General features: G+C 44.1%; 1 protein-coding gene across 6 annotated transcripts in view; it reads right to left on the bottom strand.

Annotated features, from left to right (window-relative positions):
- LOC105498242 (aryl hydrocarbon receptor nuclear translocator) overlaps positions 1-13222 on the bottom strand; it is a 64519-nt gene extending 51297 nt beyond the window's left edge. For 3 of the 6 annotated variants that reach the window (XM_071085897.1, XM_071085900.1, XM_071085901.1), the window contains exon 1: positions 13054-13222. In XM_071085897.1, coding sequence (XP_070941998.1) covers positions 13054-13078 — 25 coding nt within the window. In that variant the 5' untranslated portion in view covers positions 13079-13222. The remainder of the gene's footprint in view (positions 1-13053) is intronic. The other 3 variants (XM_071085904.1, XM_071085914.1, XM_071085910.1) reach the window with 3 other exon arrangements.
- Between the last annotated feature and the right edge of the window lie 704 nt (positions 13223-13926).

Genomic DNA, 13926 nt, shown 5'->3' with positions numbered 1-13926 from the left:
GTGAAACTCCATCTTTACTAAAAATATAAAAAATTAGCTGAGCGTGGTGGCGGGCGCCTGTAATCCCAGCTACTCAAGAGGCTGAGGTAGGAGAATTGTTTGAACCCAGGAGGCAGAGGTTGCAGTGAGCCAATCATGCCACTGCACTCCAGCCTGGGCAACAAGAGCAACACTCTGTCTCAGGAAAAAAAAAAAAAAGTAAAGAAGAAGAAAAAGGCATTCTACATAGATAAAAGTACATAAGCAAGTCTAAAGGGAGACATGAAGATACAGTTATGTATTACTTAACAACAGGGATACGTTCTAAGAAATGTGTCATTAGGAGATTTCAACATTGTGTGAATATCATTGAGTATACTTACACAAATCTAGATGGTATAGCCACTACACACCTAGGTATGTAGGTGTATAGCCTACATACCTATATGTAGCCCATTACTCCCAGTAATAGCCTAGTACTCCCAACCGTCCTAACAAGATGTTACTATACTGAATACGGTAGGCAACTATAACTCAGTGGTAACTATTTATGTACCTAAACATAGAAAAAGTAATGTGTTGTGCTAAGACCTTATGACAACTACATGTCACTGGGCAATAGGAATTTTTCACCTCCATTATAATCTTATGGGACCACCATTCATATATGCAGTCCTTTGATGAGCAAGGCGTCATTAGGTGACACATAACAGCAACTGTGAAGAGCCGTAAAGAAAAAGACCTAAAAAGGTAAGATGTGAAGTGCTAACTGAGAGAAAGCTTTGAATGCCACGATGAAACACCTGGATCAGATTGAACAAAGACAAACATACAACTTTAAGTCTGAGTAACAAGATGAAAATATAAATTAAAATTAATCTGACAGATTTAAAGTTTGAAGTAATAAAGGCAGGAAGACAAGATTAATCAAAAACAAAGTGATAAAGGCCTAAATGAGGATGGCATGACGAAAAGGTAGTTACTTTTAAAATTTTAAACTATGCAACTTCTCAGTAAGGATAGTGAATTAAATGTATCTATCTATTTCTACTCTCTTCTCTCCTCACTCATACACAGGAAAAATTTTTTTAAAAGAGAAAAAATTTTTACACAAGACAAAACCACAAGGATGGAAAGGAAGAGCAATAATTTTTTTGAAACTAGAGATAAAATGGACTATTGCCTTGGGAGATGGACAAAAACTAAATCCTAAAGTGACAAGGGAAAAAGTAGAAAACCAACTTAATTTACACTATGGAATTCCCCCAAAGTCTCAGAAGCTGGTGAGTCCAGGTAACTCTGGGTATGCAGGGTAGGGTGAATGAAGTGAAAATAAGGAGAATTCGTTCAGCATCTGTTTACTACAGAGATGGATTCCTAGATCCTTTTCTCTATTCCTTCTAACCAAGGCAACAACCCCTCACCATTCTGTCAAAAGACAGATTTACTCTGTGGAGAGTGTAAATCAAAGGTCTTACAGTCTAGTGAACACCAGGTAAAGGTGAAGTGAGGGAGCCATATTGAAAACAGGAAAGCTAACACCAACGTATGTATACTACATGCTTCATTTTTCTTCTGTTATACTGCCTATTTCCTATATTTCGTATCTCCACTTTCTTGGTTTACTCTCTCCTACTGGTGGAGCCTATCTTCTAGTGGATTCCTGAAAAGGTGTAAGAAATGCCTTGGAGGTATGAAAATATTTACTCTATTTCACTAATTGATAGTTTGCCCAGGTATGGAATTCTAAATTAGAACTTATTTTCCCTCAGAATTTTGAAGGCATTGCTCCAAAGTCTTTTTTTTTTCTTTTTTGAGACAGTGTCTTTGCTCTTTCACCCAGGCTGGTGTGCAGTGACGTGATCTCGGCTCACTGCAACCTCCGCTTCCCAGGTTCAAGCAATTCTCCTGCCTCAGCCTCCCAAGCAGTTGGTACTACAGGCACGCACCACCATGCCCAGCTAATGTTTGTATTTTTGTAGGGATGGGGTTTCACCATGTTGGCCAGGCTGGTCTCAAACTCCTGACCTCAGGTGATCCACTCGTCTCAGCCTCCCAAAATGTTGGGAATATAGGCGTAAGCCACCACACCCAGCCTGTTCCAAGGTCTTCTACTTTTCAGCATGACTACTGAGAAAAAAGACCAATCTGATTCCTGAATCTTCTGAATGTGAATAATTTTATTCTCTCTGAAGCTTATAGGATATTCTCTTTCTATCTGATGCTGAAATTTCAGCATAATGGGCCTTGATGTGTGCATGGCCCCTTCGATCTGGAAACTAATGTCTTTCACGGGGACATTTTATTTAAACAGAAATAAAGAATTATGTTAAAAGAAATAAAAATGATGCCACTGGAGAGAAGGAAATGAGAGAAAGGGAGCAGAGGACTCCCTTATAATATTTTTGTAACAAACATAAAACTAAGTCTTTAAATATTAAAATATGCATGTATAGTTTTGATTTAAATAATTTTTTTTTTTTTTTTTTGAAATGGAGTCTCGCTCTGTCGCCCAGGCTGGAATGCAGTGGCCTGATCTCAGCTCACTGCAAGCTCCGCCTCCTGGGTTCACGCCATTCTCCTGCCTCAGCCTCCCGAGTAGCTGGGACTACGGGCGCCCGCCACCACGCCCGGCTAGTTTTTTGTTTTTTTAGTAGAGACAGGGTTTCACCGTGTTAGCCAGGATGGTCTCGATCTCCTGACCTTGTGATCCGCCCGCCTCGGCCTCCCAAAGTGCTGGGATTACAGGCTTGAGCCACTGCGCCCGGCCCGATTTAAATAATTTTTATGTATGTATGTATACACACATACATACATACACACACACACACAAATATTTGGCAAAAGACCTGAGAAGAGGTAATAACCCAGATAAACACATAAAAAGTAAAATCCAAACACTTACAGTTCCTTAGACTGGGGAAATGAAAAACTCAATTGTGATAGTCATGAAAGATACCGAAAGGTAGGAAAGACAGCAGATTTGAAGGAAATACTGGTGAGAACATACATATATAGGATGTTAAAGATTATTCAAATAGAGGCTGGGCGCAATGGCTCACACTTGTAATCCCAACACTTTGGGAGGCCGAGGCGGGCAGATCACTTGAGGACAGGAGTTCGAGACCAGCCTGGCCAACATGGTGAAACCCCAACTCTACTAAAGATACAAAAAATTAGCCAGGCGTGGTGGCACACTGTAGTCCCAGCTACTCGAGATACTGAGGCACAAAAATCATTTGAACCTAGGAGGCGGAGACTGCAGCGAGCCAAGATCGCACCACTGCACTCCAGCCTGGGTAACACAGAGAGACTCTGTCTTTAAAACAAAAACAAACAAAAAAAAAAGATTACTCAAATAGAGCCGGGCATGGTGTCATACACCTACAATTCCAGCTACTAGGGAGACCAAGGCGGTAGGACTACTTGAGCTCAGCAGTTCAAGACCAGTCTGGGCAATACAGTGAGACCTCGTTTCTATAAATTAAAAAAAAAAAAAAAAAACTATTCAAACAGAGATGCAGCCAGGCAAAATGGCACACACCTGTAGTCCAGGTGGCTGAAGTGGGAGGAATGCTTGAGTCCAGGATTTCAAGATGAGCCTGGGCAACATAGTAAAACCTTGTCTCAACTTAAAAAAAAAAAAAAGAGAGAGAGAGATCTTTTAAATAGATAAAAATATAGGAAAGCAGTTTATGTGAGAAGCCAGGAATGAAATTTTTGGAGTCTTTTATACATAAAAGATAAATGAAGGGTGATATGGTTTGGCTCTGTGTGTCTCCGCCCAAATATCATGTCAAATTGTAATCCCCAGTGTTGAAGGTGCAGCCTGGTGGGAGGTTATGGGATCATGGGGGTGGTTTCTAATGGGTTAGCACCATCCCCCTAGTGCTCTCTCATGATAGAGTTCTCAAGAGATCTGGTTGTTTGAAAGTGTGTAGCACCTTCCCCTTCTCTCCCTCTATCCTGCCAGCCATGTGAAGACATGCTTGTTTCCCCTTAGCCTTCCGCCATGATTCCAAGTTTCCTGAGGCCTCCCTAGCCATGCCTCCCATACAGTCTGCAGAACTGCTCGTCAATTAAACCTCTTTTCTGCATAAATTATCCAGTCTCTGGTAGTTCTTTATAGCAGTGTGAGAATGGACTAATACAAAGCGAAGGGGATTATGGTAGGTACCAAGTGAATGTCAAACTGAAGTAGGAAGGCAAGCAGCTAGGAAGGCAGGTAGGTAGGCAAATGGGAAGAAATGAAGGAAATTGCCTGGTTTACTATTTAGTTCTAGCCCTAAACCGGGTACTGTGGTGTACACTTGTAATCCCAGCTACTCGGGAAGCCGAGGCAGGAGGATCATTTGAGCTCAGGAGTTCAAGACCAACTTGGGCAACATAGCAAGACCCTGACTCAAAAAACAGTTCTCGCCTCAAGCATGAGAAAAGTAGAAGCACACTGAACAAAAAAAAGAAAGAAGCAGAAAAACAAGCAAAAAGGACAAAGAAGGAACAATCAGTGATAAAGACCAAGCAACACAGTGTCTCTGAAACCAAGTTTCTAGGAGAGGCTCAATTGTGGAGTACCAAGAACTTGGAGAGGATTCTAACAACAACCCTAAAAGCTGCAGTGCATAATGATTCATGCCTGTAATCCCAGCAATCTGGGAGGCCAAAAGCAGGAGTATCACTCGAGGACAGTAGTTCAAGACCAGCCTGGGCAACATAGCGAGATCCTGTCTCTACAAAATTAAAAAATTAGCTGGGCATGATGGTGCATGCCTACAGTCCCAACTACTCAGGAAACTGAGGAGGCAGAATCACTTGAGCCTAGCAATTGGAGGTGTTGCAGCAAACTATGGTCATGCTACTGCACTCCAGCCTGGCTGACACAACAGGACCTTGTCTCAAAAAAAACCTTAAAAGTATTTAAAGAATTGAAACACAGAACTAGGAGAAAGAAATATAGAATGTTAGGCCGGGCGCGGTGGCTCACGCCTGTAATCCCAGCACTTTGGGAGGCTGAGGCGGGCAGATCACGAGGTCAGGAGATCGAGACCATCCTGGCTAACATGGTGAAACCCTGTCTCTACTCAAAATACAAAAAACTGGCCGGGCGCCGTGGCTCAAGCCTGTAATCCCAGCACTTTGGGAGGCCGAGACAAGCGGATCACGAGGTCAGGAGATCGAGACCATCCTGGCTAACATAGTGAAACCCCGTCTCTACTAAAAAATACAAAAAACTAGCCAGGCGTGGTGGCAGGCACCTATAGTCCCAGCTACTCGGGAGGCTGAGGCAGAAGAATGGCATAAAACCCGGGAGGGGGAGCTTGCAGTGAGAGGAGATCGCGCCACTGCACTCCAGCCTGGGTGACAGAGCGAGACTCTGTCTCAAAAAAAAAAAAAAAAAAAAATACAAAAAATTAGCGGGGCGTGGTGACAGATGCCTGTAGTCTCAGCTACTGGGGAGGCTGAGGCAGGAGAATGGCATGAACCTGGGAGGCGGAGCTTGCAGTGAGCTGAGATCGCACCACTGCACTCCAGCCTGGGCAACAGGGACAATCCGTCTCAAAAAAACAAAACAAAACAAAACAAATATAGAATGTTACAGAAAAGATTTTAAGAAACTACTCTTTTTTTTTTTTTCCTAGAGACAGGCTCACTCTGTCACCCAGACTAGAGTCCAGTGGCGTGATCATGGCTCACTACAGCCTTGACCTAGCAAGCTCAGAGATCCTCCCACCACCTCAGCCTCCCAAGTAGTTGGGACTATAGGCATCCACCACCACATCTAGCTAATTTTTTATATACATATTTTTGTCGAGACAAGGTCTCATTATATTGCTCAGGCTGGTCTCCAACTTCCGGGCTTAAACAGTCCTTTCACCCTGGCCTCTCAAAGTGCTGAGATTACAGGTGTGAGCCGCCACACTCAGCCTGGAAACTACTCTTCTAGCTCCTTTTTTCAGCACCTTGCACTTGGTTCTCCAACCAAGCAATACCTTGCCCCCAGGCTATCTAATGTGGTATTTCACCCTTTTCATCTGCAAAAAAGACAATACTCCACCTACCTCCTTCTCAAAAGATACCCATTGTACTACATTTCAGTAAGAAGATGACTCTAGGTCACAATGGAAAAAATAATAACTTAGAGATTAAGAATGATGACTGTGTAGATGGACTGCCAACAATAAAATTCTGTCTCTACCTTCTAGTAGCTATGTGACTTCAGACAAGTTACATATTCACTCTCTGTGCCTTAGTTTCCTCATCTGTAAAACAAGGATAATAATACTTACCTAATACGATTGTCATAAAAATTAAATGAGAAGTTAGTACATATTACTAATAAATATTAGATATTATTATAGTTCGTACAAATTCATGATGTCAATGGCTTAATTAGTCTTATCCCTTCAAAGGTATTTCATATTAACAGTGAGTTTTACATTCATTTTTATTCAACAAACATATATTGAACTCTAATCCAACATACTAGGCACCCACTGTAAGCACTGCAGTACTTTGGCAAACAAGGAAAGCAAAAGTTCTGCTCTCATGGAACTTACATCCTAAGTATGCTGGTTTTGTTTTGTTTTTTGAGACAGGGTCTCATGCTGTCTCCCAGTCACCCAGACTGGAGTGCAGTGGCACAATCACGGCTCACTGCAGCCTCGACCTCCCAGGCTCAGGTCATCCTCCCATCTCAGTCTCCCGCGTAGCTGGGACTACAGGGGATGCCACCACACCCTGCTAATTTTTTGTATTTTTTTGTACAGATGGGGTTTCACCATGTTGCCCAGGCTGGTCTCAAACTTTTGGGCTCAAGCAATCCACTCACATCAGTCTCCCAAAGTGCCAGGACTACAGGTATGAGCCACCACGTCCAGCCCTAAGTATACTGCTGAACCCATAAACTTACTTCTCCATTCAACTACAATGAAAAGATGGAGGGAAAATATAAAACGGGCCTGGCAGGGTGACTCACACCTGTAACCCCAGCACACTGGGAGGCCGAGGCAGGAGGATTGCTTAAGCCCAGGAGTTTGAGACCAGCCTGGGCAATATAGTGAGACCCAGACACTACGTAAAATAATAAAAACTTTAAAACAAGTAAGAAAATACATTGACAAAATTATGAAAAGTGACCTAAATTTGAAGAACTTATGTGAAAAGTTGGAGACAGTTGCTACAGACTAGACATAAAGATTAGTCAACAAAATAGGAAAGTGTAACCTGGCATACAGAAGGAACTTAATTATCCACTCCTTTCCCTGGGTGTCTCCTTAAGTGTAAAATGATAGGCGTTGTCATATTTCCAACCTGAAGATTCACTGATGTCTACTTACTAAAGTCATTATGGCATATCAGGCAGCATTATTTATTTATTTTTTTTCTTTTTTGAGATGGAGTCTCGCTCTGTCACCCAGGCTGGAGAGCAGTGGCATGATCTCGGCTCACTGCAACCACCACCTTCCAGGTTCAAGCGATTCTCCCACCTCAGCCTCCCAAGTGCCTGGGATTATAGGCACCTGCCACCATGCCCGGCTAATTTTTGTATTTTTAGTAGAGATGGGGTTTTGCCGTGTTGGTCAGGCTGGTCTCAAACTCCTGACCTCAGGTGATCCACCTGCCTCGGCCTCCCAAAGTGCTGGCATTACAGGCATGAGCCACCGCGCCCAGCCAAGGCAGTATTCTTAAAAACAGACGGTGGTTGGGGGGAGGGGGGAGGGAGTGCATTGTGGGGAGGGGGGAGGGATTGCATTGGGAGTTATACCTGATGTAAATGACAAGTTGATGGGTGCTGACGAGTTGATGGGTGCAGCACACCAACACGGCACATGTATACATATGTAACAAACCTGCACGTTATGCACATGTACCGTAGAACTTAAAAGTATAATATAAAAAAAAAAAAAAGGCCGGGCGCGGTGGCTCGCGCCTGTAATCCCAGCACTTTGGGAGGCCGAGGCGGGCGGATCACGAGGTCAGGAGAACGAGACCATCCTGGCTAACACGGTGAAACCCCGTCTCTACTAAAAATACAAAAAATTAGCAGCGCACGGCGGCCGCCTGTAGTCCCAGCTACTCGGGAGGCTGAGGCAGGAGAATGGCGTGAACCCGGGAGGCGGAGCTTGCAGTGAGCCGAGATCGCGCCATTGCACCCCAGCCTGGGCGACTAAGCGAGACTTTGTCTCAAAAAAAAAAAAAAAAAAAAAAAAAAAAAGATGGTGGCCAGGTGCAGTAGCTCACGCCTGTAATCCCAGCACTTTGGGAGGCCGAGGCGGGCGGATCACCTGAGGTCAGGAGTTCAAGACCAGCCTGGCCAACATGGAGAAACCTCGTCTCTACTAAAAATAAAAAATTAGCCGGCGTGGTGGCAGGTGCCTGTAATCCCAGCTACTCGGGTGAGGCGGAAGAATTGTTTGAACCCAGGAGGCAGAGGTTGCAGTGAGCCAAGATCACGCCATTGCACTCCAGCCTGGGTGACACAGGCAGAGCCTGTCTCAAAAAAAAAAAAAAAAAGGCCTTTGCAATATAATAATATCTCTTTTTTTGTTGGGGGACAGGGTCTCACTGTGACACCTAGGCTGGAGTACAGTGGCATGATCACAGCTCACTGCAGTCTCAACTTTCCAGGCTCAGGTGATACTCCCATCTTAGCTTCCCACGTAGCTGGGACTATAAAAGTACACCACAGTGGCCTGGATAATTTTTTGTATTTTTTGTAGATAAGCGGTTTTGTCATGTTGTCCAGGCTGGTCTCAAATTCCTAGGCTCAAGCCATCTGCCTGCCTCGGCCTCCCAAAGGGATTAGAGGCACAAGCCACCACACTTGGCCATAAAAGAATATCTTGACATCTTAACTTTACACTGTATGAATTCCTATTTTCCCATATCTGAAAAAGGTAAATAAAGGTAACAGGTAAGAATTTTGTGGCTGGGCGCGGTGGCTCAAGCCTGTAATCCCAGCACTTTGGGAGGCCGAGATGGGCAGATCACGAGGTCAGGAGATTGAGACCATCCTGGCTAACACGGTGAAACTCCGTCTCTACTAAAAAATACAAAAAACTAGCTGGGCGAGGTGGCAGGCGCCTGTAGTCCCAGCTACACGGGAGGCTGAGGCAGGAGAACGGCGTAAACCTGGGAGGCGGAGCTTGCAGTGAGCTGAAATCCGGCCACTGCACTCCAGCCAGGGCAACAGAGCAAGACTCCATCTCAAAAAAAAAAAAAAAAAAAAGAATTTTGTTAATTGATGCAGTTAAAACTGTAAGTTACATAGGTGAAAATTAGCTAAAAAAAATTTTCTTCCTAAATGACAGCCTTGCAAACCCAAACGGTATTACCCTTTTCCTTCTACTACATTCTCCATCCACCGTAACTTATACATAATAGCACAAAAAGAATTCTCTACTAATGAGAATACCAGAATCAAGAGAGAAAAAAACCTACATTTACTACAAACTAATTCAACGTCTCTAGTCTGAATTTGGAACTGTAAATCAAATACCGAATCTCCTCCCAACTATTCCCTCAGCCAATGCATTACAAATCACACATTCAATTTAAAAAGTGTTCCACCTTGGCTGGGCATGGTGGCTCATGCCTATAATCCCAGCTCTTAGCGGGGGCCCAATACAGGAAGATCACTTAAGGCCAGGAGTTAAACACGGGCCTGGGCAACATAGCAAGACCCTGTCTCTAAAAAAAATTTAAAATTAGCCAGCCATGGTGGTGCACACCTGTGGTCCCACCTACTTAGGAGGCTGAAGTGGGAGGATCACATGGTCCCAGAAGGTCAAGGCTGCAGTGAGGCATGATTGTGTCACTGTACTCCAGCCTCGGTGGCAGAGCAAGACCCTCTCCTTTGGGGAAAAAAAATGTGTTCCTCAAAACTGTTAGTAGTCCATAGACAAGAAAGAAATAGCCTAAAGTTTCATGGACCACCTACCCACGGAGTTCTACTTGCCAGTGATAAGTAGAACCAGTGAAAAATGATAGAATATGAAGAATTATCAATTTGACAAAAAAAAATCACATTAGAACTATTACTTCAACACAACTCTTAGAGAGTATCAACCATATTTTGCTCTTCTTCTAATGCAGCACCACAGTGAAAAATGCAGAAGAACCTGGTCCCCTTGAAAAACACTGCAGGGCCACCAGCACAATTAACATGTTTAAGCGCTATTACTAACCCTAAGGATTAACTTGGCCGGATCAGTGGCTCACACCTATAATCCCAGCAGCTTAGGAGGGTGAGGTGGGAGGATTGCTTGAGGCCAGGAGTTCAAGACCAGCCTGGGCAACATAGCAAGATCCCATTTCTACAAAAAGTTAAAAAATGTATCCAGGTGTGGTGGTGTGTGTCTGTAGACCCAGATACTCAGGAGGCTGAGGCTGCAAGATCACTTGAGCTCAGGAGTTCAAGGCTGCAGTGAGCTGTGATTACACCACTGCACTACAGTCTGGGAGACAGAGCGAGACCCTGTCTCAAAAATAAAAATAAATATATTTTTAAAAAGGATTAACTCAAGTGAAGCTTAAAGAGTGAAATTTTTTTTTAAATCGTCTTGACAAAACTAACAAGAATTGTTAAAAAAAAAAAAAAAAATTAGTACTCCAGCAAAAATACAAAGTAGAAAAAACTCAAAGAAATAGGCATGGTGTCCCTAGTCCTTAAAATGGCTCTAAGGAAAGAAGGTATGACAGTATAGCAAAGAATTCTGACCTGAAAACATTTACTTTCACTAAGCACAGTACATTTCCACCTAATGTCCCTCCATTCATTAATCTCATTTCCCAAAATGCAATAGACTACTGAAAAAATCCACAATGTATCTATGCTCTCTTCCTCTTGATATAAAAGTGCAAAGGGAGAAAAGAAAAAAGAAAACATATCTTCTGATTTGATTGAACTGAACATGGAATCGATAAGTTAGAAGAGATGGAAGAATTTTTTAATATCAAAAAAGATATCTGGCCAGGTAGAGTGTCTCACACCTGTATTCCCAACTTTGAGAGACTGAGGCAAGGCTTGCTTGAGACCAGGAGATCAAGATCAGCGTGAGCAACATAGCAAGGCATCTGTCTCCACAAAAAAATTTAAAAATTAACCAGGCATGGTGGCAAGGCACCTGTAGTCCCAGCTATTCAGGTGGCTGATCGTGAGAAGATCACTTGAGCCCCGGAGGTGGAAGATGCCGTGAGCAGTGATCTTGCCACTGTACTCCAGACCGGGCGACAGAGCAAGAAGCAAGACCCTGCATCAAAAGAAAAAGAGGGGAGAGGGGAGAGGAGAAAGGAAAAGAAAAAGAAAAAGGAAATCTAAAAATTGCAGAACCAAGCAGCCAAAGCATAGTAAACAAAGCGTTTCATTAACAAGGATTCTGCATACACACATACACACAAACACATGCTATTTTCTGCTGAGATTTAAGCTGATATTGATCAGCTTATGAAGATATGGTCAAGAGGCTGTCATTCTGGTTGCTGCTGTTTAAAAAACAAAACAAAATAAAGCAACCCCACCCACACAGCTGGAAAAAAGCTCCTGACATATGAACTAAAACTTGTTTACTCAGGCGACTTCTTAATAAGAGAAATGCTTTGCAATTTAACTAGGGTTATATAAGTATTTTGCAATGTGTGATCAGTTAAAAATCTTGTTTATTTATTCCATAGTTCACAGATAGGTTATATTACTACAAGGTCAGGTTTGCCATAATGGCATTTTTCCTGTTTTATAGTTTTATTCTATCACTCAGCACTTCCCGCAATGTAATTTTTGCCATTAATTTTACCTCTCTTTCCTTTAAAAAAAATTTTTAAAAATTAAATACAGATAATGACATGTGACAAATTAATCATTTCTTAAAATAGCTGTTCCCAGAAACATGGTAGAAAAGAAATTTCAGTGATTCAACTGTCCAGCAAAATCTGGATATTGCAAAATAATACTGCCTTTCAGTAACATGAAAAAAAAATCTAATTTAAATTTCAATGTGGGGATGGGGGTAATCACTCCCACTGTTGTATTTTCAAGAAATTCTCCGCAACACACACACACACCTCAAGGCCCTTTCTTTTTAAGGCTATCAAATATATTGGTTTTTGGAAACGGATAGACTTTATTTTGCAAGAATGACCAAAGTCTGCAAGATAAACTAGGCCCCTAAAATGAAATACCTTCTAAGGAGAAATAACTGTAACATAGAGGAAAGAGGGCAGGGTGGGACTAGTAATTTGAAGATCTGATCTCTCTAGAACTGCACTACACCCTATTCCATCTCTTAGACAAAACAGACTAGATCTTTTTGATATTTGATTATTTTTTGAAACTGAGAAATGGTGTGGAATCAAACTTTTCTGAAAGAGTTTGGAAACTGCCTGGACCTAGGCCTAACAAGATTTAAACCTGGGGCTGTGGACTAAAGACCTGTCCGAAACCACAACCATTACACAAACCCCTGCCCTCAGCAGGCAGACAGGCCCTCTTAACACAAGATCTAAGTTTCAAAGTATAGTCCGGGGACGGGGACGGGGGTTGCGGGTGGGAGGTAACAGCCTAAAGAGATGTCGTATATATCAAAGAACGTCAATTTTTTATTTTTAAAATTAAAATCTAAACCTTTAAATGTTTGGAAGCAACACGTCAACTAAAGAGCAATATGTTCCAGGGTTTATGAATCCAAACTACTCTTAAAGTAAACGGAGCCACTCTGCCTACAGTATTCGGCATCAAGCGGCTCCAGCGGGCAGAGGGTTAAAAGAGGACCACATCACAGACCAGACGCCGCCCGAGGAGTGAGGGCGAGCCAGCCCCCACTGGCCGCCGCTCCAACGGAGGTCAGGAGAGGGAGCCCCCAACTCCCACCTGCCCCCTCGCTCCCTCCACCTTGAATCTACCCAAGTCCCCAGGATCGCGCCCCTCCCCAGGTCACCGCTCCCCCACCGTCCCTCGCGGCCTCCGCCCCGCCCCGGCGCCTTCAGCTCCAGCTGCGTCCCCTCAGCCCTGGGTCTCCTTAGTTGTCAGCCCCTTCAGCCCCTCCCCTTTAGAGGCGCCCCAGTCCTCCGTCTCCTCACCGGGGTTGGCAGTAGTCGCCGCCATGGCCGTAGATGCCACCGCCGCCGCGCCACCCCCCCCCAGTGGGAGGAGCAGCCGCCACCGAACCGGGAGGGAGGGGAAGAGAAAGGCCACTCCCCAGAAGCGGCGCCTCCGCTACCGCGGAATCCAAGATGGCGGCTTCAGCAGCCCCCACCATCCCAGCCCCTGTGGCGGAGAGACCCCGCCTATATAGTGGGCGGAATCAACACACGACCGCCTCCTAGGAAAAAATTGACCAATGAAGATGCCAAATCGACCAAGGGCAGGGCTACTCCCTGCGCCAGCCAGTCCAGTGGAGGGAGGGCGAGGAAGAAGTCCAGCTGTCTCCCTAACCCCGCCCTCCTTGCGTAAGAGGTCAATGACCGAGTAACGTCATTGAAATGCAATTAAAATGGGTATTTTAGGCAGGGCGCGGTGGCTCGCGCCTGTAATCCCAGCACTTTGGGAGGCCCAGGCCGGCGGATCACCTGTGGTCAGGGGTTCGAAACCAGCCATGGCCAACATGGCGAAAACCCCGTCTCTACTAAAAATACAAAATTAGCTGGGCGTGGTGGCACATGCCTGTAATCCCAGCTTCTTGGGAGGCTGAGGCAGGAGAATCGCTTGAACCTGGGAGGCAGAGGTTGCAGTGAACCGAGATCGCGCCACACCACTGTACTCGTCTGGGCCACCGAGAGCAAAACTCCATCAAAAAAAAAAAAAAAAAAGGATATTTTACTAAAAAAAGGATATTTGACTAAAAACCTTCTCTTGGTGGTGGATTCGTCGTCTGAGTGGTTGCCCTGCAGACAACTTATCTTGTAAATCCTCTTTAGGTGCTCTAATACTTAAACTTCACATGGTGATTTGTA

The sequence above is a fragment of the Macaca nemestrina genome, chromosome 1 (assembly GCF_043159975.1).
Source record: "Macaca nemestrina isolate mMacNem1 chromosome 1, mMacNem.hap1, whole genome shotgun sequence".
Classification (NCBI taxonomy): Eukaryota; Metazoa; Chordata; class Mammalia; order Primates; family Cercopithecidae; genus Macaca; species Macaca nemestrina.
Note: the sequence above shows the minus strand (reverse complement) of the source record. Positions and strands in the feature narration are given on the sequence as shown.